At 37.6% G+C, this 27,577-nt stretch overlaps 1 protein-coding gene across 3 annotated transcripts in view; it reads left to right on the top strand.

Annotated features, from left to right (window-relative positions):
- Positions 1–27,417, top strand: part of PDE7A (phosphodiesterase 7A) — a 77,410-nt gene extending 49,993 nt beyond the window's left edge. For 2 of the 3 annotated variants that reach the window (XM_040588939.1, XM_040588938.1), the window contains 10 exons: positions 11,257–11,408; positions 13,109–13,172; positions 15,503–15,598; positions 18,593–18,693; positions 20,517–20,648; positions 20,969–21,060; positions 21,767–21,911; positions 22,775–22,871; positions 23,874–23,954; positions 25,306–27,417. In XM_040588939.1, coding sequence (XP_040444873.1) covers positions 11,257–11,408; positions 13,109–13,172; positions 15,503–15,598; positions 18,593–18,693; positions 20,517–20,648; positions 20,969–21,060; positions 21,767–21,911; positions 22,775–22,871; positions 23,874–23,954; positions 25,306–25,517 — 1,172 coding nt within the window. In that variant the 3' untranslated portion in view covers positions 25,518–27,417. The remainder of the gene's footprint in view (positions 1–11,256; positions 11,409–13,108; positions 13,173–15,502; positions 15,599–18,592; positions 18,694–20,516; positions 20,649–20,968; positions 21,061–21,766; positions 21,912–22,774; positions 22,872–23,873; positions 23,955–25,305) is intronic. The other variant, XM_040588940.1, reaches the window with a different exon arrangement.
- The last annotated feature ends 160 nt before the right edge of the window (positions 27,418–27,577 follow it).

Here is a 27,577-nt window from a genome sequence, read left to right as displayed (position 1 = left end):
CCTCTCTTTTTCCCAGGCACAACTTCACTCTTGATTTTCACTACTTCCTCCCCCCAAGCAGGGATGGGGGATGGAAAATGGGGGTTGTGGTCAGTTTATCGCACATTGTCTCCGCGGCTCTTTCTTCCTCAGGGGGAGGACTCCTCACACTCTCCCCCGGCTCCAGCATGGCATCCCTCCCCCAGGAGACAGTCCTCCCTGAACTTCTTCCATGTGAATCCTTCCTGTGGGCTGCAGCTCTTCACACACTGCCCCAGTTGTGTCCCCCCCATGGGCACAGCCGGCTCCAGCGTGGGCCCAGCAAACCTGCTCCCGCCTGGGTTCCTCTTTCCCCACGGGGCCACAGGCCCTGCCCGGAGCTGCTCCAGCGCCGGCTGCCCGCGGGGCACAGCCTCCTCGGGGCATCGCCCTGCCCCGGCCTGGGGTCCCCGTGGGCTGCGGGTGGGGATCTGCTCCACCGCGGCCCTCCGCGGGCTGAGGGGCACAGCCTGCCTCGCCAGGGGCTTCACCGCGGGCTGCCGGGGAAGCTCCAGGCCCCAGAGCAGAGGATCTCCTCTGCTTCTTTCTTCACTGACCTTGGTGTCTGCGGTGTTGTTGCTCTCACACATTCTTGCTCCTCTCTCCAGCTGCAATTGCTGTTTCCTTCGCCCCCCCTCCCCCCCGCTGCCTTAAATAAGTTGTCCCAGAGGTGCTACCACCATTGGGCTTGGCCAGCAGTGGGTCCATCTTGGAGCCGGCTGGCATTGGCTCTGTCAGACGTAGTGGAAGCTTCTAGCAGCCTCTCACAGAAGCCACCCCCTGTAGTCCCTCAGCTATCAAAACCTGGCCATGCAAACCCAGTGCAATGGGCTATCATTCATAGTGTTGAAGTATTCATGCCATTTTGTATTTTGCTTTGCTAACTTCTGTTGTTTAGCATTATTTTCTTTTTTTTTTTCAACAATGTTTTGTGAAGAAGTTGAACATCTTTCAGGAAGTCCAGCTAATAATCTGCTGACTGCTTCTCTTTTACAATATTTTATTAATAGACTCTTTACCCAGTATTTTATGGGTAGGTTTGAAGAGTACTGAATTTTAAATGCATTACTGTATCTTCAGGAGGCTACAGTTTTTTTGTTGTTGGGTTTTGTTTTTTTAATAATCACTTCTGTTTTATAATGCTGTTATTACTTACAACTTCAACTAGGGTTACCAAAGTCAAGTTTATTAGTATTTGGTTCTTAAGACCACTTCTGTTTCTTCTTAAGGTTTATAAGCTCAGTGTTTGCATCTTCATTCCAGAGTTCTGTAATTGGCACGTGAATATTCAAGTTTCTAAATTGTCTAGAAGTATTCTCAGTGGTAACTTCTTCCTAGGAAAATTGATCTTAAAATGATGGTTGGAAAAATGTACTGTTGTTGCTAGAGAACGTGGTATAAGAGTCATATCTGAGGATTACTAAATGCAAGATTTGACTGACGATCAAACTAAGTTTGGGGTATTTTCCTTCTGTTATTCCAGAAGTCACATTTTTATAGCTGATTGCAGGAACTAGCCAGGAGAAGTAGTTCAATAAATTTTTGTTTTGACAAGACTGCTTCCTGATGCATGGGGAAAGTCGAGATTGTATTCTTCATATTGGTTGGTAATTGGTTAATATTGGGACCAATGTACAAATCCATTAGTAGTTTTCCTGTTACTATGGTCTGTTGGTTATGTCCGTGTGGGACTATGGGCATAAACTCAAATTAGCAGCTCAAAGCTGCCATTTCTGGAGAGGAGAGAGCAGCTGCAAAGCTTTCTTCCTCAGAAGTAACTTCTTATCTTAAATATAATGGTTTGGTTTTGTTCAGTGGATGTACGTAATTCATAGTTACATGGTAAAAAAAAATTATTTTACTGAATTGAATAAAGATCATGGGATCTACTTTTTGCTCCTTGGGTAACAAGGAAGGAGTTTGTCAATTTACTGTCTGACAATCCAGCATGTACTGTTTGGTTTTCAGGGAAGTTATTGAAAAAGTGATCGCAGTGGTTGTAACTACTCTTGTTGCTGGTTTACAAATAGACTACAGTTAGTGTCATTACTTTTTAATTTTTTTTACGTTACTGAAGACATGGATAGTAATTCAGTCTGCAGTGTTGGCAGAACACGTTGATAAAAACTAATGCAAAACAAAATCCTTGGTAGAAGAATTGGTAAATGACAATATAAAAATACTCCCTTTTTCCAAAATAGCAAAGCAATAATAAAATTTTAAGTTTTGTTTTCTTGCTATTGAGAAGTAGTTAATGTATATTGTTTTTTATATGCATGTGTCTGTATGTGTGTATATATAAACACACATATACACTTAAACTTTTATTATGTTTGTGAGGGTTTTCTGGCATGCTCAAACAAAATAATATATAATGTAACCCAATCACTGTTTCACCTGGTTAAAAAAAAGAAGAAAATATAAAAAATTGGTGAATGTGCTCGGTGATGTGTATAGTATATTATAGTGAGGAAGTGAAGCCGAAGTGAATTAAGTGAAGCTGAAATGAATAATTAAGGTAACTGCAAAAATACTGGGAAGTGTCTTATGCAGATACAGCTTAAATTAATGCTTTCAAACTTCCTTTTTAGGAAACAGTTATTGCATGTAGTCTGGAAGAACCTGATAAAAACCAAATACTTCAGTTCTGTGGAGGGAAAACAGTCTTTCTTCTTGCTTTTCCTGTTGTATCTGCACCAGAATAGATAAGATCTTGTTAAAAGGTTTTCGGGAGTCTCTTGTGTTAGTCTGAGCATGCTTCTGTGGAGAGATGGTGATCTTGCCAACATGTGTGGCTCTATTTTGTGTTTCATAGATAACTGAAATATGTCATGTCTGAGTTAAGATATCTTAGAAGAAAGGGCTTTTTGAGTTATTTTGTATGTTTCTGTAAACATTTAGTAATGACTCAATTTTGAATCAAAATGATGCTTGCATACACTAAAGTGCTTCACATAGGAGAGAAGATGATGTGATGGGAACTTCAAAACTTCATTGAGACTTAGATGGTTCTTTTCCTTAGTTGTATATGGAGGCTTTTTAATAGGGAAAGGAAATAAAAGAAGGGTTTAAGTGACTTTTATAGGTGATGGATAAACCTAATTCTCGTCTTTTAAGAGTGCAAACAGGTAAGTAAGTTCCAGAGTTTCTTTGATATACAACATTCAGACTGTTTATGTGGAAATTGCAGTTCACAGAACATTTAAATGCTAATTTTGAGATGTGGCAAAGATATCAGCATCTACTATTCACAATGTTGTTTTGAACTTTCAATTTTTTTGCTCACAAATCATTGGAAAATGTTTACTTTGGACAGTGAATTTAGACTTCCCTTGGGTAAGAGGCCAGAAGTCAAAGAAGAGAGAAGAGTTCAAATCCACATTGATTGCCTTAAACAGTTTTGGAAATCTTTGTGTAAAAGCACCTGATCACACTTTTAACAATGCTATCTAGAGGTTGCAATAAAATGAGCATAGTCCAGATGAAGCTGAATGCCCTTTTTTGTTTCAAGAAAATGAGGAATTACCTAGCTGAATCTGGTTAAGAGTAATTGTCTTGTTCAACAGTCTATTGTGAAGAAGGGCAAGTTTCACAATGAATAAAGTCATGCAAGAAGATTTCTGTGTGGTCCATAGGTTGAATGAAGTATTTGTTTCCCTGTGAAAATACCAGCACTGAAGAGTGAAAAGCTTGTACTCCAGAGATTTCTCTAAAAGCTGCCTCTTTGTGAAGGATGCATTCTGAAATTGTGACCTAGTTATTCACAATCCAGGTTATTCAAGTAAATAGTTTCCCTCAATGTGAGAGAAATTTTGACTTTGAGTGTGGAGTATGCAGTCACACAAGGGGAAGTCACAGAAAATGTCCTTTAGGACGTACAACTTTGGCCAAAAGAAAACAGTGAATATAAACTTGAAGTGAAAAGTGAGCTTGAAGTGACTTTGGTTAAGGAAGATTTCAGGGTAAGAGCTTCCAACTGAGAATATAGGACAGATTTTCTTTTTTTTCTTTTTTATCTCCCCCCCCCCCCCCCCCCCCCCCCCCCCCCCCCCTTTTGCTGTCTTAGATTGTTGTTTTACCTACAATTTCTTCTTTTCAAATCTCTGTAAAACAGCATGTGTGCTCTGGAGCCTTGCACTGGTACAACTCACTCTATGCTGAGGTAAGTTTGACCTTAGACACAGCCACATTGTAGGATAAAGTATGTGAGAATTCTTTTATTTTCATCTCTGGTCCCAGTTTGACTTTTGTCCTAATAGTCATAAGTGATGTTAAGTCATAAGAGACTCTTAAGTGATATTCTTTTTCTGTCAACCATAATGTGTTACTTCTGAATTCTTTCATTTCTGGGGGTGAAAAATAGCCAAAATAGATTACTTAATGGTTCTTTTTTAGAACTGAAGATTTCTAGAACACCAGAGAATGGTGTTTTCTTGGAAGACTTCAAGAAAAGGATTTGGTGATGTTTTGGAATATATTATCTTTCTTTTGGGAAGAGAGCTGAACCATCATGTATTGTATAGTTGTTCTTCAGGAGCATCAGCAAATTAATTAACACAGTGTAACCCATTTTTCTAAAGGATATATGCATATTCTGATTATATAAGTGCACAAGCACAGGATGGCTGGGGTTATGATTCAGTGAACTGGTAGGGAAGGAATATACCTTGTATATACTGTTTCCTAGTCCTAAAATAACTGCAAAATGTTATGCAGTCCAGCACAGGAATGACATTGTTCAATTTACTTAATTTTATATCCTTCCTGAGATGTTTACAGAAGAAGAGCCAAAATTCAAGGGTTTTCCTTTAGGCACCTTTTCACAGTGTTTTCTGTGTACTTTTGCTGCTGTGTAATGGCTTAGTGCAACTGGAGAACTTGCATTTAATTCATGCTGAAGTAGCGTAATTCCTGCACTTTAAGTAATTTCTCTCAAGTTAGCTCTGCTTTGAGCAGAGAATTGGATCAAAGGACTTTCAGAACTCTCTTCTGTCCCTTTCAACCTGAATTATTCTACTGTTCTGTGGCCCTATGCTTTGCTAAGGCAGTATTTCAGTCTGTAAGATCCTTCAGGAGTTATCTTTGGTGCTAGTGATGCCTAGCAGCTGCCCTCCCTCCATCAGAGAGGATCTGCTGAATACTGGAGTTTTTCTTGAGAGCTGTGATACGGTTGGACTCAATGATCTTAAAGGTCTTTTCCAACCTAAATGATTCTATGGTTCTACCAGAGTTCCTTGAAACTTAACAATTTTTTCTGATTCCGATCAGTCAGAAGACACTTTCAAAGCCATGTTTAACTGATCCTTAATCCACATCATATTTTCTGGTGATCATTATTTGGAAAAAAAATTATGAATGTCTATGTAAATACATGTATATGATACATTAAAAAACAGTCTGGCTTGATTTTTTTTTTTCTTTCTTTTAAGCAAAAGGCAGGCTAGAGTGTCTTACAGTGATGCTACACAGGGCTTCAGAATGGTTCTAAAGAAGCCAGGAAGTATAATGAGGTGATTTAGACACCAGTAGTCTTCATATGTAATTTTTAAATCCTTGCTAAATTTATATCTTCCAAATGAAATCATAGCTTTATAGATAACTTTATGAATATAAATGTCTTAAAAGTACTTTTGAATGCAAATCATGAGTGGGAAGTTTAGGAAGCTAAATAACAGGACTTAAACATATTTTTTTTTTAAATCTACATGGATCTAATCAATTTCTTAATGGTTTAATGGGAATAGATGTGAAATTGGAATGCTTATGGGTCCCTCTAGTGGTGTGAAATCCTAGACAATACTTAACAATTACTCATAAATAGAAAATCATTTGTGTTCTGGCAGGCCTTAGAAATACAATTATAATTGGCTTGTGAAATTGAATTTTCTTTCAAACTTATTTACAGGTAGTGAAAAACTTCAGATATTGTCAGGTTTGGTGATAGTATCTGTTACATAAAAATTATTAATGTGTAGTTGGGTTTAATATGGAAGAATTGTGAGAGATAAATTCCAAGAAATAAGAGGTTTCCATGATTTTTTTAGGAAAAAGCCTCGTCTGGTGGCCCTACACACCTTACAATTCAGCTTTCATGTTCAAACATAAGAAAGATCCATCCTCTCAAATATTTTTTAAAATTCCTTTTTGTTAGTGGCAGTGATACCCGAGATCCTTAGTTAAGCTCTTTCTATTAGTAATAGTAAAATTCAATTATTTTTATCATGATGATTTCCTGTTTACCTTCTGGGCCCGTAGCAGGGAAGAAATGGAGGTATAGCTGCTATGCTGGATAGCCTTGTTTCAACCAGGACTCCATCAGAGGGTGTGAGTCGTTGTCTTTTGCATTAAAATAAAGTTGAAGCATTTTGCTAGGATATAAAGTTTCTATTAATAAAAAAACAAACCAAACCATAATTAAGTTGTCATTCTTCCTTTTGTTGCCTGTCCTTACTGTATGGAAGATGCAAAAATTCTGTGAATAAATACATCAGTATATTATGATTTTGTAAGTGATTGTCACTGGTCTCTTCTGTACTTACTTTGTGGTTTTATTTCAGTATGAGAAAAATATTTAATATCACTGTGAAATATGATAAATTTTTTTTTTTTAGATTTTCATGAAGTACAACACAAGATTGGGAGTGGGAAGAGATTAAAATAAGTGTCTTGGAATACAGATGAAATCTGTTGCATGAAGGCAACTTGCTTTATTTTCTTGGTGTATGTGCATAACACTAGCAAAATAACTGATGTTACTAAACAGAATTATTCCTTTTTTCTTTTAGAGAAAGGCATTTTTTATTATACCAGCATCTCACATAAGATGCTTAGAAACAAGAATATGATCATTTTAATGAAAAAATAACTTGGAAGTAATAAATATCTTGGGTGATATTTGAAGTTAAAGTAGGGCATGAAGAGTTAAGAAGGGGAAGAAGAATGTCATAGGAGAGCCGCTGTTGATTAGGCACAAAGGTCTGTAATTCGAGTCTTCTGGTTCCTTGCATCCAAGGTACTTCTGAACGCTGTAGATTCCTTCTTAACATGCCCAGCATACTGATTTTGCTTTCGTTCTGTTTCAGTTCTCAAGGCTGTAAATGACACATACATTTATTTTCTCATTCTAATTTGTCCTTAAACTGTCCTTATCGCTTAAGAGCAAATGGTCAACGGCATTTAGGACACTGAAAGCTCCAAATCAAATGAAGGACATCTGGGCTGGGAGGAGGAATGGTTTTGCAGCATGCTTTTTCTTGAGCAAATGTGATGTTCTTTTTGCTCTTCACCTTGTTCTTTCCATCATAAGTACGTTATTGAACCTTACTTTGGTAGGGTGTCTGAAATTAGTATCTCATTTTGTGACTCATGACAGAAGAGGGTAGGCTGACATTCTCATATTAATCATGCATTATAAAGGGAATGAGTTTTCCTCTTGTTCCAGGAGGGAGAAACCAGGTTTCCATTGCACAACTATGTCTTTCAGTTTACCAGTCCTTCCCATGAACTTGTCTTTGCTTGTCTGCCAGAACCATAAAGCAGTTTATTTTTGTATCCTTCATAATAATTTATCTGTGGGGAAAAGTAAACTGCAAGCATGGGTGCTATCAGTGCTCCTGAAGCTGAAGAACCTATCTTTTTGGTGTCATCCCCCGCTCCCCCCCCCCCACCCCCGAATTTTCTTTTTTAGCCTCCCTTTTAAATTAATTACCTGTCAAACCTCCACATCTGACTCACCTATTCTGAATTGTCCTGTAGCAAATCTTTAGCTGTTAAAGAGAGAGAACAATTTACTTTTTGGGTTGCTGGAGTCCCCCTGAATTAGGTGTTCTGGAACTGTAGAGGGCTGGTAGGGCTCCAGATCTCTTTTCTCATTTGGAAGTTATTCTTACCATTGCAGATCTAAATGATAAGACATTTGGTCAAGCTGTTATTACCTAACCTGGGCTATACAGGTGCAATAAATGGTAGTTCAAGGGGAAGTGCAACGCCCTGCCCCTGGGGAGGAACCAGCACCGGCTGGGGGCTGACCAGCTGGAAAGCAGCTTGGCTGAAAAGGCCCTGGGGGTCCTGGCAGACACGAAGTTCAACATTAGCCAGCAACATACCCTTGCAGCCAAGGTGGTGAATGGCATCCTGGGTCGCATTAGGAGAAGGGCTGCCAGCAGGTGGAGGGAGGTGACCCTGCTCCTCTGCTCAGCACTGGTGAGGCCACACCTGGAGTGCTGTGTCCAGCTCCGGGCTCCCCAGTACACAAGAGAGATGGGCATACTGGAGAGAGTCCAATAAAGGGTCAGGAAGATAATTAAAGGGCTGATGAGGAAAGGCTGAGAGAGCTGGGACTGTTCAGCCAGCAGGTGAGAAGGCTCAGATCTTATCTATATGTATAAATTCCTGAAGGGAGGGAACGAAGAGGGTGGAGTCAGTCTCCAGTGCAGGACCAGAGGTGACCGGCACAAACTGAAACACAGGTTGTTCCCCCGAACATCAGGGAACACTTTTTCACTGTGAGGGTGACTGAGCGGTGGCATCAGTTGCCCAGTGGAGTTGTGGAGTCTCCATCCCTGGAGGTATTCAGAAATCACCTGGACATGGTCCTGGGCAGCGTGGTCTAGATGGCCCTGCCTGAGTAGAGGAGTTGGACCACATGACCTCCAGAGATCCTTCCCTGCCTCAGCCGTTGTGTGATTCTGTAATAGCAGCATTGCTACAAAGAAGGCTGAAATGAAGTGGGCTTTGTTGTTTGTTTGAATTACGTGAGCTGGATCAGTGATCTTTCTTTTTTTTTCTTCTTTCTTTTTAAATGAGGGAGAAAAAGTAGGATTAATGTGTAAGAGTAGCAGTTTATGAACTATACAAATGGATGATAATTTATAGAGAATTTAAAAATATTTTTAAGATTAATGTCTCAATAGCATATTGCAAAGAGTAATGACTGTTCAGCTTCACAGAAAACTGAGTAATTCATTTGCCTCTGTACCCACATTATCATCAGAAAAAAATACTGAAGCAAAAATATATGCACCACCCCCCCGCAAATGACTTATGAACGCAAATATAGGTGGAACGCAGGCCTATGCTGCTGAATTATTGCATAGCTGTTCTGTAGTGCCTTTTGCTGAGAGAAACTTGTTTTCCTTGTATTACCTACGTGATACTGTTCTGTCAAAGATTAATGGGTGGCATCTGTGACAGTGAGGCTTATTTCTAGCATGACAGCAAAAGTAGGTTTTTGTTAACTATAGATCTGTAAAAGAGTACTTATGATCAAGAAAATTATCTGTACTTCCAGAAGAGTGCTGGTTTCTCCTACTTAATGTTTTGTTTCATTGAGATTTAGTGGAGTTCCTGGATTTTGTATGTGACCGTGGACACTTTATTATTTCCAACCTGATGACTTCTGTTCTGAAATTTGGGGTTTAAGGAACTAAATCAAGATTGAGGGGGGGCGGGGAAACTTAGCTGAAGCCCATGCCCTGGAGTAGCTTTGTGGCTTCCCGCTTCTCTGTTCCACAGGCTGGCAGTGCTCGGACTGTAACCCCATGTTAACGTGGTTAGAAATATAGGTAGAGTAGTGCAGTATGACAGAATCTATTTATTTGCCTGCTGTACATGTGAATGTTGCTTTATAAGCAGCCTTTATCATATGTAGTACAACTGCTTGCATAACTGGGGCACATGGGTACCAGTGTCTTCAGAAGAAGTGCCCTTGGCCTTCATTGTGATGGCTTGAAGAAAGATTTTTCATTTGAAGTTGTCTGTGTTAGACCTTTGATGGGAACTTCAGTGTCTTGATGGAGTATTTCAGGCATGTCCGAAAGAACGTTCTGGTTTTGTCAATTTAACGTCTGTTAGCGCAGACTGTTGATGTGAAATGCTGCTGCATTTGATTAGATACTGTATGTTCGTGCATTTGTCAATTCTGTTCAGTGGAGTTTCATTAATGTAGATTGGAAATTATATATTAACAAGTTACTTCAGAACAGAAAATACATTGAAACTTTTGCAGGGAGAAGAGTTTATATGGACAAAGATTTATCTTATGTAGATAACTGCTTTCACTAGAAGTCACTGAGGTTGTTAAGGCCACACCTTCCCCTGTACAGTATTTTAGACTGACTTTAAGAACTTCTTACTTCACCAGTTTCTAGTGTGCCTTGTTCTTGGAAGGGCATAAGGTCTATACTACAGAGTTGGACTCATGTTGGTTTTGAGGATCTATGTTTTTGGAGAAGAGCATGTTTGCATTGACTTGCTTACTTATCTTTCTTTCTTTTTTCTTTTTTTTTTTTTTTAAACTGAAGTAATTTTGGGCATAATAAGGGAATATGAAGATTTTTGACTGTTCATTGGTTATATAAAACTGCTGAAAAGAAACTAAAGGCTAAGTTTGGCTTTATATATTTCAGAATTGAATTACCAGGCCCGTTGCAAAGAAACTGTAGCTATGTATAGTTTGATCTTTAGGTTTCTAAGACACTTTAATCATATCAAGTGGAACTGAATATAAGCTAGCATCAGTCATTTGAATAAACCAGGTAACCTAAGAAGAGTAAAGCAAAATATTTGGATTAATCTTTGAAAACAGGTTAAATCTATTTTCTGTATTGTTTTCACTGTACTGGGAAAGGGAATTACATATGCTGTGAAAATAAATGTGGTGCTTGTTTGGCACAGGAGAGGCTCTGAGCATAATTTTATCTGCAAAAGCACCAAAATCACTTGTTTCAAAACTTTGCCAGTAAAGTTAGGAGAATTTCTGAGCTTTAAAGTATATGTAAAGGCTACTTGTGTACTCAAAACCTACTTGTAATTGCTGTATCAACACACAATTATTGATATTCTCTTGCTGGCGTACATATCTTATGTGATTTGCTAGGGACATGGATTTGATGTGTGCACATGAGAGCAGTTTTCCAAAAAGGAGTTGTTTGCACTACTGTGTGTGTGTTTACACGATTTCCATAATATTTTTGTCCTTTCAATAACAGAGTTCCTTAAAAAGATAAGTCTCAGCTGTGATTTAAATATTTGTTTTTCTTTACAGGGTACTTACAAGGAAAACTTTCTTTTCTAAGCCATGTCTCTGTACTTACTCTTAATAAAAATATGGGGTTTTATTGAGAAACATTTGATACGCAAAAAAATTGCATTGCCCTGGTTGTACCAGACTTTCTTGGAACAGTTTTCTTTTCGGTAAAGGTTTTTTAGAGAGAGTGTTTATTTTCTTGTTTTTTGTAGCAAATTCTGAAATCGAGGTGTCTGTGTCTGCGAGAAATGTGAGAAGGTTGCTTAGTTTCCAGCGATACCTGAGATCTTCCCGGTTTTTCCGTGGTATCACTGTTCCAAATTCTTCAAACATTTTAGATGATGATTATAATGGACAAGCAAAGGTTGGTTGCTTGATTTTTGTTTTTTAAGTATGTTTTTAAAAAATGTTTGCTAATATATAACTATCTCATGTTAAAAGTGCAACCAAATACAAATTTTAAGCACATATTCTTTATATATATGTATGTGTTTTTCCCTGTGTGTACATATATGTATTTGTCTTAATAAGTTCAGCCAAAATTACATGGTTTCTAACAAACTCCTTTACTACCCACAAGTTTACTGGAATGATTTTTAGAGCTTTATGTGGCTGGTGTAGGTTCTTTAATAACTAATGAATACAAGATGCACTTTCATAACTGAAGATAACAAGGAAAGGAAAATGTATCTAAGAAATGTAATGGAACAATTTGGACAACTGGGTCTACACACCACAACCCCTGCTTCATTTCTTTTCATTTTTAGTCTAACCTCACTACTGAAAATGTGGAAGAGTGAGTACCTACCAACTGAAAACTCAATAATATGCAGTAAATGGATTTATCAGAATATTGTTATACCAAACCAACTTTTCCTCTGGTAGGCAATCCTAGAAGAGAAAAGGGCGATAGCTATAATACGCCTGTGCTGCAGTAAAGCAGGGAGAGCAAGTGCTGGAACGATGGGCAGTACTAAGGGAACAGTTAGTTGGATGAAAGGCTGGTGTACTGGGGACAGAGGGTGGGTGGTGCTGAAGAGGGGAGTGAGCAGACAAAGATTATTTAGGTTATTCAAGATCCCAAAGGTGCTGTTGTCTCACTGATTGCATGTAGTGCTTTTTGTTTGTTATCTTGATGCAGAAGAGGAATACACTTGTAATACAATGATTGTGTCCGTGCTGAACATGATCAGGCTGCGCTGTAGGAAGAATCTGATAACCTGGAGGATGGATTTTAAAAATGTACTTGTAATTTAATAGTAAAAAGACCTTCTTAATGCTCTTGTTTGTTCTGGTAGTGGAGTTTTAGTGGCTGGTAAAGAAAAGCTAGAATATGTAATTGGATCACAAAACAGCTCTACCAACCTAATGAGAATAGGAGAAGGCAAGTATTTGCTGTAAAATGTGCTGGACAGGTCTTTGTGATAGTGGTAGGGGAGGCAAAGATTGTGACTGCTGAACTCTGTTGAGGCCTCCAGTGCTGTTTGCTGTTCTTGTTTATCCCTGTTGCTGGAAGAACAGTTCATGTGGAGCAGCTGTGAAGAAGCGCAAATTCAGGTAGAAAGTAAAAAGTTTCTTAAAAAAGCTCTTATGTCTAGTAAAGCATCTAGATACTATTTCTCCTATAAACAACAGGGGAAAGAGAGAGAACAAGATGAAAGACTACACAGAGATTAATTTACTAGCTCATTGCAAAAGTTAAAAGTGGAAGAAGTCTGAATACAGAGTCATTCTGTCATACTGTTTCTGGTTTTAACCTAATTGTTTTAAATTATGTCTTAGTTCTTTTAAGAAATTGACTAAAGGATGAAAGGAAAATCTGCAACCAATTCTGTCAAGGCACTTATCATTTTTTCCAGTTTTTTAATTTGTAACATGTATTAAAGTTTTCAGTTATCAGACAAATTTAATTATTCTTTTAATACTATTTTTGTACGTAGAAATCCTAAGACTTTTATCTGTCTCTGAAATCTTAAATAGCCCTCTGGGCTACAGGAAAATAGGCGTATACTGAGTATAGGCGTATACTGAGAAAAAACTGACAGCTTTTGTGTTTCCTTTCAGTGTATGCTGGAGAAGGTTGGAAACTGGAATTTTGATATTTTTCTTTTTGATAGACTGACAAATGGTGAGTTTACTTTTGATATTTTGTGGTTGATCTCTTTGCATAACTTAACTATTGCATTTATGTTGCGGTATGTGATTGCTTGTTCACTAAAAAGCACAAGTTTCCTCAGGTAGTACTTTTGATTTAATAGTCTTTAATCGAAGTTCTAGTTTGCCTGATCACTCTGTTAAAATGCCATTACTGTCAGTACTGATAATAATAATTGATTTGTAGAAGAGGCCATTCTTGTACTTTGTAGGTTGCCATTCTCTCTCAGTAATTTGAAGAAGTAATTGGATAGAAATTACCAAATAATTTTGCTAACAGTCTTTTTTTTTTTTTTAAATTATGGAGTGCTGGTAATTTATGTTGTGTCTAAATGGTCATTTATGTTGAACAAGTGTTTTTCTGATAAATTTAATATTATATAAAACAGTTCTGTTACTTCATAGTGCAATAAGAAGGCATGTTGGTATGAATGCATTATAATTACGACATAGAATAGAATACCTAGAGAGTTAGAAGTTGAGCAGACAGAAGCTGCCATATGCATAGCTTCTACAAAACACAAAAAGGAAGGGAATACTGTGGTTAGTTTTGTGCACCCATTACAAATAGCAGTAGGAACTACATAAGTAGTTGATTAAAAAAAAAAAAGTATAGTTTAAGTTAGGGACAGGCAGTTAGAAAAAAGATGTGTAAATGTGCTGGAAAGGAGGAGGGAGGGCTGCTGCAGTGGGTAGAGTGAAGTTTCATATTATAATCACAGGAATGGAAGCTGAGTTTTGAATAGAATGGAAAGAGGAGGTGAGTGAGTCCAGCATCATGGTGACATTTGTGCCAGAGTGGAAAGTGAACAGAGGGCAGCACTTGCAGGTTTTACATCAGTCAAATGGAGTTGGTAGCAGAGATGCAGTTGGAGTGTTTAAAGTTGGCAGAAAGAGAAATGAAGTTCAGAAAGGAAAATGTGATGTCAAAAGATAATTTTCTCCTGTTTTGTTGAAGAGATGCTTGGCTTAATCTAGTGTAAAAGTAGTATCCTCAGAGTTTGATTTAATAGAGAAAATGGATAGAAAAAATGAAAACAATGAGGATTTTTAAAAAGAGAACATTTATATAGCTAATTATAAACTTTGGATTAGATAACTGCATTGAGAAAAAACTATGTGTGCAAAGTTAACTTCTTTGTAAGCATAGTTTATTTTGGATTAGTTTTATCAGATTGGAGTAATCTGAAATAATCTTTTTATAAGAGGCCTTATCTACCTCTTAAATATGCTTTTTTCAAATAAATTTTAGATAATACCAGAACAGCTTCTATTGTGGTAGCCTTCCTATACCAGCTGATTTGCTGGTATTTAGTCATTTTGGGAGGACATTTTGAACAGGCAGTTTAGCTCTTGGAAATTTGTAAGGGGAAAACGCTGTATATAAAATACTCTGCTTGATGAGCTGCCCTGGACAAGCCTGTAAGAAACAAATTACTCAGTAAATGTTGTTCAAAGAATTGTGTATCTTATTGTGAGGAAGTGGCATGCATGTGTAAATACGTTAACCCTAGTAATAAGCTAGATTTAGCAGAAATTTTTGTCCTTTTGTACTTCAGTTTCTGTCTGTGCTAGGTTCTTTAATTCCTGCTAAATGAAGATTGTCAGTCAGTGTATGGAAAGTTATCTGCCACTACCTATTGTTTGCAGAGCAAGTAACAGGCAAGCTGCTTCAAGTAAACATTTGCAGAGTATTTCTGTCTCTTAGTTGTTTTACCACTGCAAGAGATTATTATATTATAGCTATAAGTAGGCGAAGTATATTGTAAGCTTGTAACAGTATGTATTTTCTAGAAAAACTTCAAGCTTTTTCTTTGTGTTCTGGGTGAAATAAGGAGTAGTTTAGCAAAATACATGAAAATGAGAGCATACATACAATGTATGCTAATTGATAGTGTTGGTTAGCTTTTTTCTTCACCTGATTATTTTTGTATTTGGTTTTAAGCTGTATGTCTGTCTGTGATATGTTGCACCATGATATTTATAAAATTGAATGCCGTTGTAACGGGTTTGCATGTTGTGAAACCTGTTCCTTTTTTAATGTTCAGTAACATTTTCCTCCTATCAGTTGACAGTGGACAATTGGTGAATGCATTATAATTATGCAGAAACACTGGTGATTACTAGCGGAGATAGCTAATGAATCTTGTCGTGCAGTAAGATTTAAATATTTATCATAAATTGGTGTAGTGAAATTTGCTTGTATTATTTTTGTGACCAATTTGTTTGAAATAATAGATTTCTTATGAAAGTGTCACTGATTTTATGGCTTCCAATGAATTAGTATTTTCATCTTATTTTTAGGAAACAGTCTAGTCAGCTTAACCTTTCATCTGTTTAATCTTCATGGACTAATTGAACACTTCCAGTTAGATACGATGAAACTTCGTAGATTTTTGGGTAAATACAGCTTTTTATTATGATGAATATTGCTGTTTATCCGCATTTTTATACCTTAACTGAAGTGCTGGTTAGAGTTTAGCAATAAGGTTTGAAGAGTACTGATGCAGTCAAGATTGTGCAGTGATTTAAATTATACTGATTGAAAAAATCTCTCAAAGTTTCTATGAATATGGAAATCTCCATGTTAAATCCAAGCAAGTATTAACAAGTTTAGTTTTTTTGTAGCAGATGATGTATTGTATTTATTGAATCTAAATAATCAGGAATATATGTGAGACTGCATGACACTTTTATTGGGAAAGGCTAGACAGCTCTTTGTTTTGATTTTAAGAATAAAACAGAACTGAATTTCTGAAGTTCATGATATAGTTTCCTGTGTTGAATATGCCAGCTTGACCGTATTTAATGGTGTCAATTTGATGCTATCCCAAATATGATGCATAATATTCAAACCAAATGGTACTTACACTTAACAGCTGAAAGAGCTGTCTTTCTGCATCCCTGTACTGTAGACATAGATGCTGGTGTGAGATTTCCTTCCTTTGGTTCTTGTGTGACAGAACCTTTAATTTTGTGGACTGGGAAACTTTTTTTTTTTGTTTTTTTTTTAACTGAGCAGGAGCAACAAGTTTCTAGTCCCTGTTACCAGGCTGTCACAGTTTCAGAGGAAACAATTTTTGGTTACAAAGCTTGCCATTTAACAGGAGAAATCGCATTTGGAAGGCCTTTCTCCCCTTTCAAATAAAGGAATGTTTTTGTTTTCATCATTTAGTTCTCCTTCAGCTTTAAAAAATTTCAGTTCTGTCTTGCATTTCGTGTTGTTTTAAAGTGGTCTCAATTCTTTCCAGTTTCAAAGAGGTAGATTGGCTGACCTTGGTGATACCTGATGCATTGGAATGTGAAGCAAATAATTACAGAAATCTGGTCTTTGGCTACTCAAGCTGTAACTGAGTGTTTTGTCTTTCCCTTCATGCTTATTTCCTGGTTAGTTGAGATTTAGCACATGGCAGTACTTGAAATGAATGAAAGACCAGTTACGAATGACTGAATTAGTTAATCAATTATCAAAAGATAATGATACTCTTAACTACATGTGGCTACTCAAAGACATAAGTCACTAAAGTTAGATTAGACCTGGAAGAAGGCAAAATTTTATTTTGGCTTTGCAATTTACCACCCTTTCCCTTTTATTTAATGCCTTACTAGCAGTAAGAAAAACATTTCTTAGCTCTGTCCTAGCCCGTCTGTCCAATCAAGGAACTTTTCTTCCAAATACAGCTTCTTAGCATAAACCAAATTAATTCTTTTCTTTTGCTACCTCTTATACCCTAATCCAAAGTAATCTGAAGATCAAATTCCAGAAAACTAGGAAAGCTCAAGTGGTCCATAGTGCCACACAAAATTCACTTTATTTGAGAACTTACTGGAATATTTTTAAGGAGAGAAATCTCATTTTAGCCATTTATTTTTGTGTGTGTGTGTATATATATATATAAAAAAAAAATCTCACATATGTGTGTGTGTGTATATATATATATATGTTTGTTTATACACATACAGAGTCTTCCTGTGATTTCCAAAGGTTACTTGGAGATCTGTCTCTTCCTACTGTGTGTTTTCAATTCCTTATTCCAGACCTGAACAGGGAGAGAGAAAATACTAAACAGTGCGTTCCTGGAAACATGGGGTTGTTGTTCCATTCTGGTTCTGGCAGAGTGATCAAAATATTTCCTAGGTCTGGTTTATTAAAATAAATAAATCAAGAAAATTCCAGACTTCAGGTAGCTGGACCAGCCTACGAAGCCACAAAAAAATTGAGTAAGCCAAGGAAATCCTCGTTCATGCACTGGATGTGAGGAATAGGTGAAAGGGAGTTCTACTGCAGGTTCATAGAGCCCAAAGATGCTTATTTTCATTATTTTCCACGTGAGGTGTCAGCTGTGCATTGAGAACTATTTAGATTCCATGATGGTTACAGTATTTTAACTTTTCATGCACCACAGCTCTTCACAAATGCCATGGCAGTTATGCTGTAGCATTACAGTCACAGTTGCCTGGTGGAGGGTACTGGATTGTAAACTGAGTAGAAAAAGAGGTTGTGAGTATAGTTGTTTGAATGGGATTGACAGACTGTAGTCAGCCAGGAAAATGCTCTTTTGAGGTTTGCTTGAAAGAGCTGACGTGTCATGTCAGGCAAAACTTTAGAATATAGTTTGATTGCTGTGCTTCAGATCTTCTCCCCCTACATCTTTTTTAACATTATAGTTCTTTCACTCTACATACTTGAGCTAATGTTGATGCCCTTTAAAGTATTCTACCTATAATGTTTAGACAACCAGGAAGATGGAGGAGAGCAAGGAAGAAGTTAAAGAGGGAAAATTAAATCTAGGAGTGACTAGTCAGACCATCATCTAAATGAGATTCTTTTGTAAATTGCATATAGGCTTACATTTGCCTGAGTACAAGTATGAGAAGATCCCTAAACTGTGTAGAGGTGGCTTTCCATGACCACTCTCCTGAAGGGGAAAGGAAAGCACTTCATGTGGCAGGAAAGCAATACCTAATTCCTCTGATCCTGTCTGTTTTCGAGGCATGATATGAAGGTCATCCTGATGCTTTGGTAAATAGTATTATCTTCATTTTGTATTCCAGGTTGCCTCAACATTCAGGCAGGCTAAATTATCCAAGGAAGCCTTTCCGGGGAAGTTCTCAAAGTCAAAGTATCTCAGATTATATATTGATTTCAAGTTGTTTGATTTTTGCTCTGAGATGATTTTACGTGTAGTTGATTTTCTTTAGAAAATACTGTTTCTTCATATAAAAATCTTTTATATCTGTGTCGTCGTTCAGCTGACAATTTATTGACTTTGACACTTTTACGCGTATGTAACTTGTGATATTGCATATTTCTGTGCCTAAAAAGGGCATATAAAATGGTACTTGAAACCTTGCTGTTTTATTTGATTTTGGGTATTTGTTATTTTCCTGCAGTTATGGTTCAAGAAGATTATCACAGTCAAAACCCTTACCATAATGCAGTTCATGCTGCTGATGTGACTCAGGCCATGCACTGTTACTTAAAAGAGCCCAAGGTAAGGGAGCGATCTCACTTTTACATCACATGCAGAAATACATGTATTTGTGTGTGTGCACATATATAAATATATGTGTATGCACATACACACACTTTTAATTAAAAGCAAACAAACCTAAAAACCCAGCAAAACCCACTCTTGAACACAAAAAGTCAGGCAGTGATTCCCCATGTTGCTGAGGCTGTGGGTTCACACTTAGCACTATGCTTTTCTTCTTTCCCCTTCTGAGCTGGCATTGTCTTTTGTGTGATTTCGTGTTGAACCAGAATAGGGAATTAAGATTGCAGCTGTTTAACATAGTGCTGTGCCCCGAGACATTTACATAGAATTGCAGCCTGAGTCAGAGCTGACAATAACAAACCTGTGTGTGTGTTGCTTGGGGTAGGGTAGTTTTGTTTGGTGTTTTTTTTTTTTTTTTTTCCCCCAGAAACTACCGTTAAGCTTGCTTTGCTCATCTGATGTTAATGAATGGTGTGCTTCTGCTAGAGGCACCTTATAGCAAGACATCAGGAATTGTCTTTGGCCTTTCTTAAAAAGGGCAGTGTGACAGACCTTAAGGAGTTGAGCTAGTTGAGTGTTTTTTACTACTTGGACTGCTGGCAGTCTGCTGTAAGTGATGTCTTAGACAATTTCAGGGCTACATCCTGTCCTTCTGTATTAAATTGAGAACTGTAGTCCTCTCTAGCTAGGTGAGACAAGTTATCTGCCTTGATGCAGATTATCACCCATCTGGTATTCCCGTGGAAAGAATAGCTCTTTATTCTGCTTCTGAGGTAACAACAAAGAAGTTCTGGCTCCATGGGTGTTTTTCAGAGGTTCTTTGCCCGCTCTTCCCACACAGTTTCTCAGTGCTGCTCTCTGATCAATTGTTGATGCAGTGAGCCAAATCGGAGCTGTACATGATGAGCTTTTTTATGCATGCAGTTTGGAAGCTATGAGCATTTTATATTTAATACTGGTGATGGAAGTTTTGTAATGTTTCAGATACAAGTATAGACGACGTATTTTTAGTAACGTATACAGCTACTGGTTCTGTTGCACCAAAGTGCTTTATAAACATGTGAGGCATGATACGTGGCAAATGCAACAGGAAATACAAACTTCTGTCCTTGCAGGGTGTTTGCTGCATTTGTGGGCAGAACTGTCCTCTCTGTTTTAGCGCAAGCTAGACTGCATTACTGAATTTAACTCACAGACCTCCAACCAAAAGTAGTAGCAGCTATGAGCAGTGAAAATAAGTCCATGCAGTTTCATGATGAGTTAATCTACATGCACATACTTGAAAATATTTATTTTTGGCAGATTTGGTTCTTTTCCTGGTCAACTTTGAAATACAATTTTGCCGAAGAGTAGAAATCCATTCTGAACAGTTCTAAAGTATTCCAGAGCATTGCTTTCTTCCTGCTAAGATGAAAGGGTTTTATGTTTTTTAAAATGTAGTCAGTATTTAAAGCACAATTGACACATACAGATAAGCTTGGTAAATGAGATGGAGAGCTAATTTTAAGAATTTGCTGCTTTTACAGGATCTGGTTAGGAATAGTAGCCAGAAAGGAGCGTTTTGTGTGCCAGCATTTTTTAGGACTGAACCTTCCTATTAAGTAAGAATAATGCTTAAACCATTGTTGAAATTTTGTAGCTTTTGAGGAGGAAATACTGTGAGAAGTCAGAGGAATATTAGTTTTATGTTACTAAAATTTTCTCTGAGTTTCTATTGGCTGTTAACTATTAAAAAAGACAAAAAAAGTGACATCTGTGCCCTTTTCTGAGGGCATACTTGTATTGCTTACAGAATTACATTTGTTGTTACTATCTTACAGCTTTCCAAATCTTTAACTCCATGGGACGTTCTGCTCAGTTTAATAGCAGCTGCCACACATGATTTGGATCACCCAGGCGTTAACCAACCTTTCCTAATTAAAACAAATCATTACTTAGCAACTTTGTATAAGGTAAGGACAAAGTTGGTTTGTTTGTGAAAACCAGGTTTGGGGAATGCCTGAGGAGTACAGAAAAGGAGTATAAATTGTGTTTAGTTAGTGGTGGGTGTCAATCCAGACATTGCTTCCCTGTCATTGGGATAAAAAAACTGTGCAAACTAACAAAGTATTCAGGACTTGTGAGTTTTAACCTCCTTGGAAAAAAAAAATAGTAAAGAAGAAAGGAAAACACCATTCCCAAAACATCAAAACTGTCTGGTACCGCTCTTAGTATGTAGCTGTTCAGTTTAAGAAAAAGTAATTGATACCTGTAATACCCTTTCCATTCACAGAATACCTCAGTATTAGAGAACCATCACTGGAGATCAGCAGTGGGATTGCTGAGAGAGTCTGGTTTATTTGCACATATGTCATTAGAAAACAGGTATGTTCATACAAAATCATAGTATCATAGTATATTTATATTCTAGGTATAGAATCACAGAATATGTGTATTCTATACATAGAATATATCTAAACTATTTTTATGTATTAGTATGAGATGTTAGCAAACTGTTACTTAAGTAAGGCAGCCTTGCAAAACAAACTAAATTATTGCATGGCAGTTCTGAATACAAAATGTAGATTACTGTCTATTTTAAGAGTTCCTGGTTACTGTGCTATTGGAGTAGAGCAGTTCATGGTGCAATGTGATATTCGGAACATAACATTTACTGTGAGCACACTGCAGAAGTGTATTCGTCTAGTCAAGCACCCGTTCAGATTAAACTTGGCAGCCTTTTCCCATTCTGCCATCACAACTGTAGTTTGAAACAGACCCTCTTCACCTCCTTTAACAAGAAATAAGCTTTAAACAATTAGTTTGTGCATTTTTAAATGGGGGAAAAAACAGCACGGAAGAAAAATTATTAGTCTTCCTGAAAGCTGCCAATGAAACATCCTGGTATTTCTATGGATATTGTAGGAATTTTTCAGAGAGGGAAAACGAATAAAAGAAACAGTGCAGTTAAAACACTGATTATAAAGCTTGTTTTTGTGTAAGAATGAATGTGATAAAAAGACGTAATTCTAGTGAAGGCTGTTGTTCTTAATTGTTATGCTCTTTGAATGTGTGGTATCACTGATTTCAGGCAGCTGATGGAAAGCCAGATAGGTGATCTCATTCTTGCCACAGACATCAGTCAGCAAAATGAGTATCTGTCCATGTTTCGATCCCATTTGGATAGAGGAGACCTATGTCTGGAGAATGCAAACCATCGTCACTTCATTTTACAGGTGATCTTTTTGGTAATATTTTTTAAAACATCATATTAGTGTTAAAAGTAGTTTACTTAAAATGCTAAATACTACTTCTGCCAGGCTATCTCCTCCTTTCAAAGTGAAGTAGAAATAATTTTTAGTCATTTTGTTTCATTACAACAAGTTTGTTCCCTCTACTTCAATATCCCCCGCTCTCAGCACTTCTCCTGAGTGATGTCGTGTTTTGGTAAGTCTGATAACTTAGAGCTGCTACAGCAAGGAGAGATGTGTTTCCAAGACAAAGCTTAGTTCTTCTGATGACTCCAGTGCAGTCTCAGAACTGTGAAATGCTTTGTCAGAACATATTTTGGGAAAGCATACTGTTGTGAATCAGTTTGCAGCTGTGCTAGGGAGAGGTTTAGCAAGCTTTCAAAACAAAAGCCTTGAGAATCTCTTTAGGTTTATAGAAATCCTTATTATTAGGTTCATATTGTGGACAATAGAAGAAAGTGGACAGATGAGACCAGAATGCAAACCATTACTAAAAACGTGACCTTCAGAGCCAGAAATGGAAAATGCTGTTTACTTTGATGTTTCTTTGTCTGTATTTATTGTTGTCTCCTGTACTAGTGAATATACTGAATATTTTTATATTATTAATATACTGAAATACTTTGACTTCACTGAATTTCCATATTATTCAGAGATGATCATGAGATCTGATAGTTCCCTGGGCGTTTTTTAAATACGATTATAGAACGTGACTTTAGAGAGAAGCACAAATAGTAGGTAGGCTTGTTATTCACAAAACTTAAAATAATCTGCTGTCAGGAAATAAATAATTGCAGATGCTTCTGTTGGAGGGAGAGGTGATCTAACACTGTATGTTAACTTACTAGATGGCTTTGAAGTGTGCTGATATTTGTAATCCATGTCGGACGTGGGAGCTGAGTAAGCAGTGGAGTGAAAAAGTAACAGAGGAGTTCTTCCATCAAGGCAAGTACGGGTAGAAGTATCTGTTGGTACATAATGTATTTACTGTGGAGAGAGCAACCATGAGTCATAGCTTCTGGCAAATAAAGGGATTTATATTTAGGGCTAATAGAGATTTACAGTACAGTATGCGAAATTTTTTACTTTCATGGGATGTACTTGCAAAAGGTAGATGTTACGAAAACCCAATAAAGAATCTTAGAATCTGAACCTGGAATGGCTGGTGCAATAGATCCATCAGCCTGAAAGGTGCCTCAGATGAATAAATATGCTCACTTTAAATTTACCTAGTGGTTTCAATAAATTGTGAAATATATTCATCATGTATCTGTAGTTTTTAAACTTCAGCCGTGAGGCCTGTTGGTAAGCAGGTAAGAGCTAGGGAGGAGATTTTTAATTACCACATAGTTAAGGCAGTTAATAAAGCTTTTAATTGACAAATGGAGTGAATTTTCTCCATTGCTATTGTTTTAATAATAAAGTATGCTTCTCGTTTCTTAAGGCTAGTTTAGCTGACTTGAGGCTTGCTAATTTGTGTGTGGATATGATAAATGGGGAACAGACTGCTTTATTTGGTGATAATCATGTGAAGCTTACTCTTAGATAAAGGTGAGAGGGAAGCAGAAAAACAAATTGGCTTTGGTGAGAAATTGCTGAAGGCGAAGCTGTTCACTTCCATATTGCTAAAGGCGGGGATTTTAATTTGTCATTCTATGGCAGCCTAGAAGGTTTTGCAAGGAAGTATGTTAGTCGTTCAGGAAACCTGTGATTTTATGTTTTTTCTTTCATTATTTTTTGATGAAAAATACAAAGTACTGTTAGTCTCACTGAGAGACCTACTTGGGGTTTTTGAAAGATGGGGGAGAGAAGTAAATGCATTCAGCCAACTGCAGGATACTGTCCTTGTTAACCAACTTCCACAACTTGCCAGTCTTGGTATTTGGTCACTCCATTTGGGTCTGGACTTGATGACTTAACAGTTGTAATATACTTTTATTTCTGTAGGAGATATTGAAAAGAAGTATCACTTGGGTGTGAGTCCGCTTTGTGACCGACAGACGGAAACTATTGCCAACATTCAGATTGGTAACTGCATTTCAATTTATTGTAGTACATTTCTTTCAGGATGCAATTTGAAAACACTACCTTTTAGATACATTTCCTAGAGCTTGTACCTGCTCTGTGTGTATGTGTGGCAGCGTTTTTTTTCAATGTGCTTTGTAACAGTCCTCCCTTGAATTTGAGGAGTTTCAGTGTTCATGAAAGGTGCTACACTGGCAGTCCTGGCGACCGAAGCCCTTCTGTTTCCTCACAGAGCAGGTACAGCACGGGGAGCAGCTCCCGACTTCTTGTGCTGCTGCCCAGAACTTTGCTCACCTAAGTGGCCACTTTGGGAGGAGGCATGTTCATTGCCCTTGCCAGTGCAATCTCAGGTGCCTTTTGCAGCGAGGTTGCCACAGCAGGGCTCCAGCTCTCTGGGTTAAGCTTTCTGGAATGTTAGCGTTCCTTTTAAATGCAGCCGTAAGAAGGGTAGTGGGCAGAGATTTGATGGGGAATGGTGAATGGCCTTTTTTATTGTTGTTCTTGTTGGATTTTAATCCTAACTGGATTGGATTTTAAATAGTAAAGTTACTTTTTATAGTTATTTTTAATAAAGTTGCTTATGTAGATTGAGTGGGGCTCAGTTAAAAACACAGTAAAGAAAAGGATGCATTTAACCACAAGCACAGTACGAACTGGTGCTTTAAATTAAGAGATGAAACCTGATCTGTTAAATCAGATGCACTGTTTAATTTAGAATGTTAGAAAATCATACATTTCTGTAATTGACAGAATTAAATTGACTTTTTGGTTCATGGAAATAGACACTATAAATAAGTGCACTTGCACATACACACAAATACATATATAAATGTTTGTGTGCTGATGTTTTGTGGCCTTTTTGTTTAAAAATTTCTATCACTTACATTTTTAAGTATTCTTAGTCAACTTAATATCGTGAAAAGAATACCTTCCTTTTATTCCCCTCCTGTAGTATAGTTCAGACTGTCTGTGGGATATTTTGTCATGAAATCTTTCTTTTAGAAATGTAGGTTTTCTAAAGTAAGTAGTTGCTGATGTTTAGATTCTCCCCCCACCCCATGTTCTCCAGGATTTTCCTTTATTTGGTCATCGTGAAAGACAGGTTAATTTGTTATCCAATATAATGCTGTTCTTTTGAGTGACTAGTAAAATCTTTTACATTTTGAGAGATTATTTTGTAAAGATGCCCTAAATACTGAAATGAATTAAGTGCATGTTGGAGAAGAGTAGTCTGATGCAGTTTATCTTTTGCTACTAAATTTTATTTAAAATATCGGAGTATCGGGAGGGGGGTGTCCGTCCATTTGGTTTATTTTTTTTTTTCACCTGGATGTTTGTTTGCCTTTTTTTGAAGGTTTTATGACCTACTTAGTGGAACCTCTGTTTGGGGAATGGGCCCGGTTTTCAAACACCAGGCTGTCACAGACAATGCTTGGCCACCTGGGACTGAACAAGGCTAGCTGGAAGGGGGTGCAGAGGGAACAGTCTGGCAGTGGTGACGACGTTGACCCCGCTTTTGAGGAAATGGACTCAGACATATTACCTCAGGAACCTCGACTGTCCTGACCTCAATCTTCATGACAAAACTGCCTCTTCTCTTGGTATCTGCACGGTTGGATTAAAGGAGATACTTGCCAGCCCAAGGTTTTGGTAAAATGGTAAAATGATGCCAGCATTATTTATTTCCAAGTTTTCCTTTGACACAGACCATTTGAACCAGAATTTTTTTTAACTGCAAGATCTGAACATAGAGCAATATGCATACGCCTCAGTTGGTTTTCGTTCGGAACCTTGAATATGCAAAGCACAGCAGTGACTGAGCCTTGGAGGAACAGTACGAAAGCTTCACCGTGCCACATGGCTTTGGTTTTTTGGTGGAATTTGGAATACAGTCTTCAAATCTAAGACTTGAGATGGATTGTTCCACTTCCTCGGAATTCAGCAAGACTTGCATAAATGTGTTCAAAGCATACCTTCCACCCAGTCCCTGTTTTAATACGGAAATGTGAAGTGCCCATCCTCTGCTGCCTCTGGCAAGACTTGATGTTTACAAATGTACTCTGAAACTATTGGTTCTAGACTTAACCTTTGCGCATGGCTGTGAAGGAACCACTAACTTGGTTTTTTGCTTTTTTAAAAGAAAAAGATCAAATCTGAGACCGCAGCTCTTGTTTCTTTGGATGCCAGAAAAGCCTCCCATTTGCCATAATTTTGTTTGTGCACTGGGAACTGAGCATTCATCATAGAGCACAGCCAAGCTTTACTCCAGTGCTATATGGGAATGCAATTTTTTAATGGCGGAAAACACTTCCGAATTTGGGAAGGGAAGGGGTGGGGGTGGGGGGGAAGTGTCCGAACTGCATTGCGATTCTGCAGTGGAAACATCGCATGTTGTTTTCACTATTGTACACTTGAACTGCACATGCAAGAAAAAGGTGGAATGTCTAAACACCATAATCAGCTCAGGGTATTTGCCAATCTGAAATAAAGTGGGATGGGAAGCGTGTCCTTCAGAACAAGGGTACAAATGCCCCTTTCGCTGCAGCGTGTGTGTATGTGTGGGTGTGTGAGTATGTTTGGGATAGGGGAGGGCGGGAGGGTACAGGGAAGGGTTTGAACGGCAACTTTTTTTTTTTAATTTATTCTTTTAGAATGTGACAATTTCATGAACAGCCACACTGGGGAGGAAACTGTAACAAATTGCTACAGATGCCTTAAACTATGCACAAAGCTAAGTGACCAAATTTGTTTTTGATTTGAAAAATAATAATAAAAAAAAAGTGCATTGTTTACGTATTCCTCCCTCTACTGAAACATTACCCACTGACGGGTATTTGATGGGAAAAGGAGAAAATGTTTTTTAGGACAAAATTAAAGGACTAATTTTAAACTTAAAACATTCCATTTTTGTAATTTGTTTTACATTGTTTTAAGTACAGTAAGCACAACTGTAATCTAGTTTGAGAAACTGGTGCTTTCTTTTAGTTCATTTGTATTTCCCTGTTATTATTGTAAAAGACTGTTTATTAATTCTGTTTACAGTTTGTTGCAACAGCCATTTTTGGGAGAGAGCTTCAGCGTAAAGCCATTTGTAAAGGCTTTGCCATATTCATTTTAATATGTGCCTGTTGCTGTTAACTTTTAATTAATAAAAAAAAAATCTTTTCACATCATGCTCCTGTACATTTAAGTTATGACTGAGTCCAGCATTATGGGAAGGTAGCTAAGGTTGCAGTCAGCTTCCACTGTAAAACTAAGCCAACTTCTGGATTTGAAAATACTAGTCCTCGTATGCCAAGATTTATTGCCTCTCGGAGCTTGGCCTTTTACTGTTTTGAAAAGCAAATCCCGACTTCCCCAATTGTTTCCCTTCTAAAAATTGTTTACTATTCTTTCATGTTCCCTGGAGTAGTATCATTAATCTCAAAGTGGCCATGTTTAGAGAAATAAATTTATAATTAAACCATTTTTTTGAACCTGCGTGAACTTCCTTCCTTTGCGGTCAGTGCAAGTTCTTGCCGTTGTCTGACTTCAACAGAGAAGGATCAGATGGGGTAAGGAGCCTTGGTTATAATTTGCAGTAACAAAAAAGCCTTATTCCAACAGGTTGTCTCCACAAGGGTGAT

Source organism: Falco naumanni, chromosome 3 (genome assembly GCF_017639655.2).
Source record: "Falco naumanni isolate bFalNau1 chromosome 3, bFalNau1.pat, whole genome shotgun sequence".
Taxonomy (NCBI): domain Eukaryota; kingdom Metazoa; phylum Chordata; class Aves; order Falconiformes; family Falconidae; genus Falco; species Falco naumanni.
This window is presented reverse-complemented; position numbering and strand designations above follow the sequence as displayed.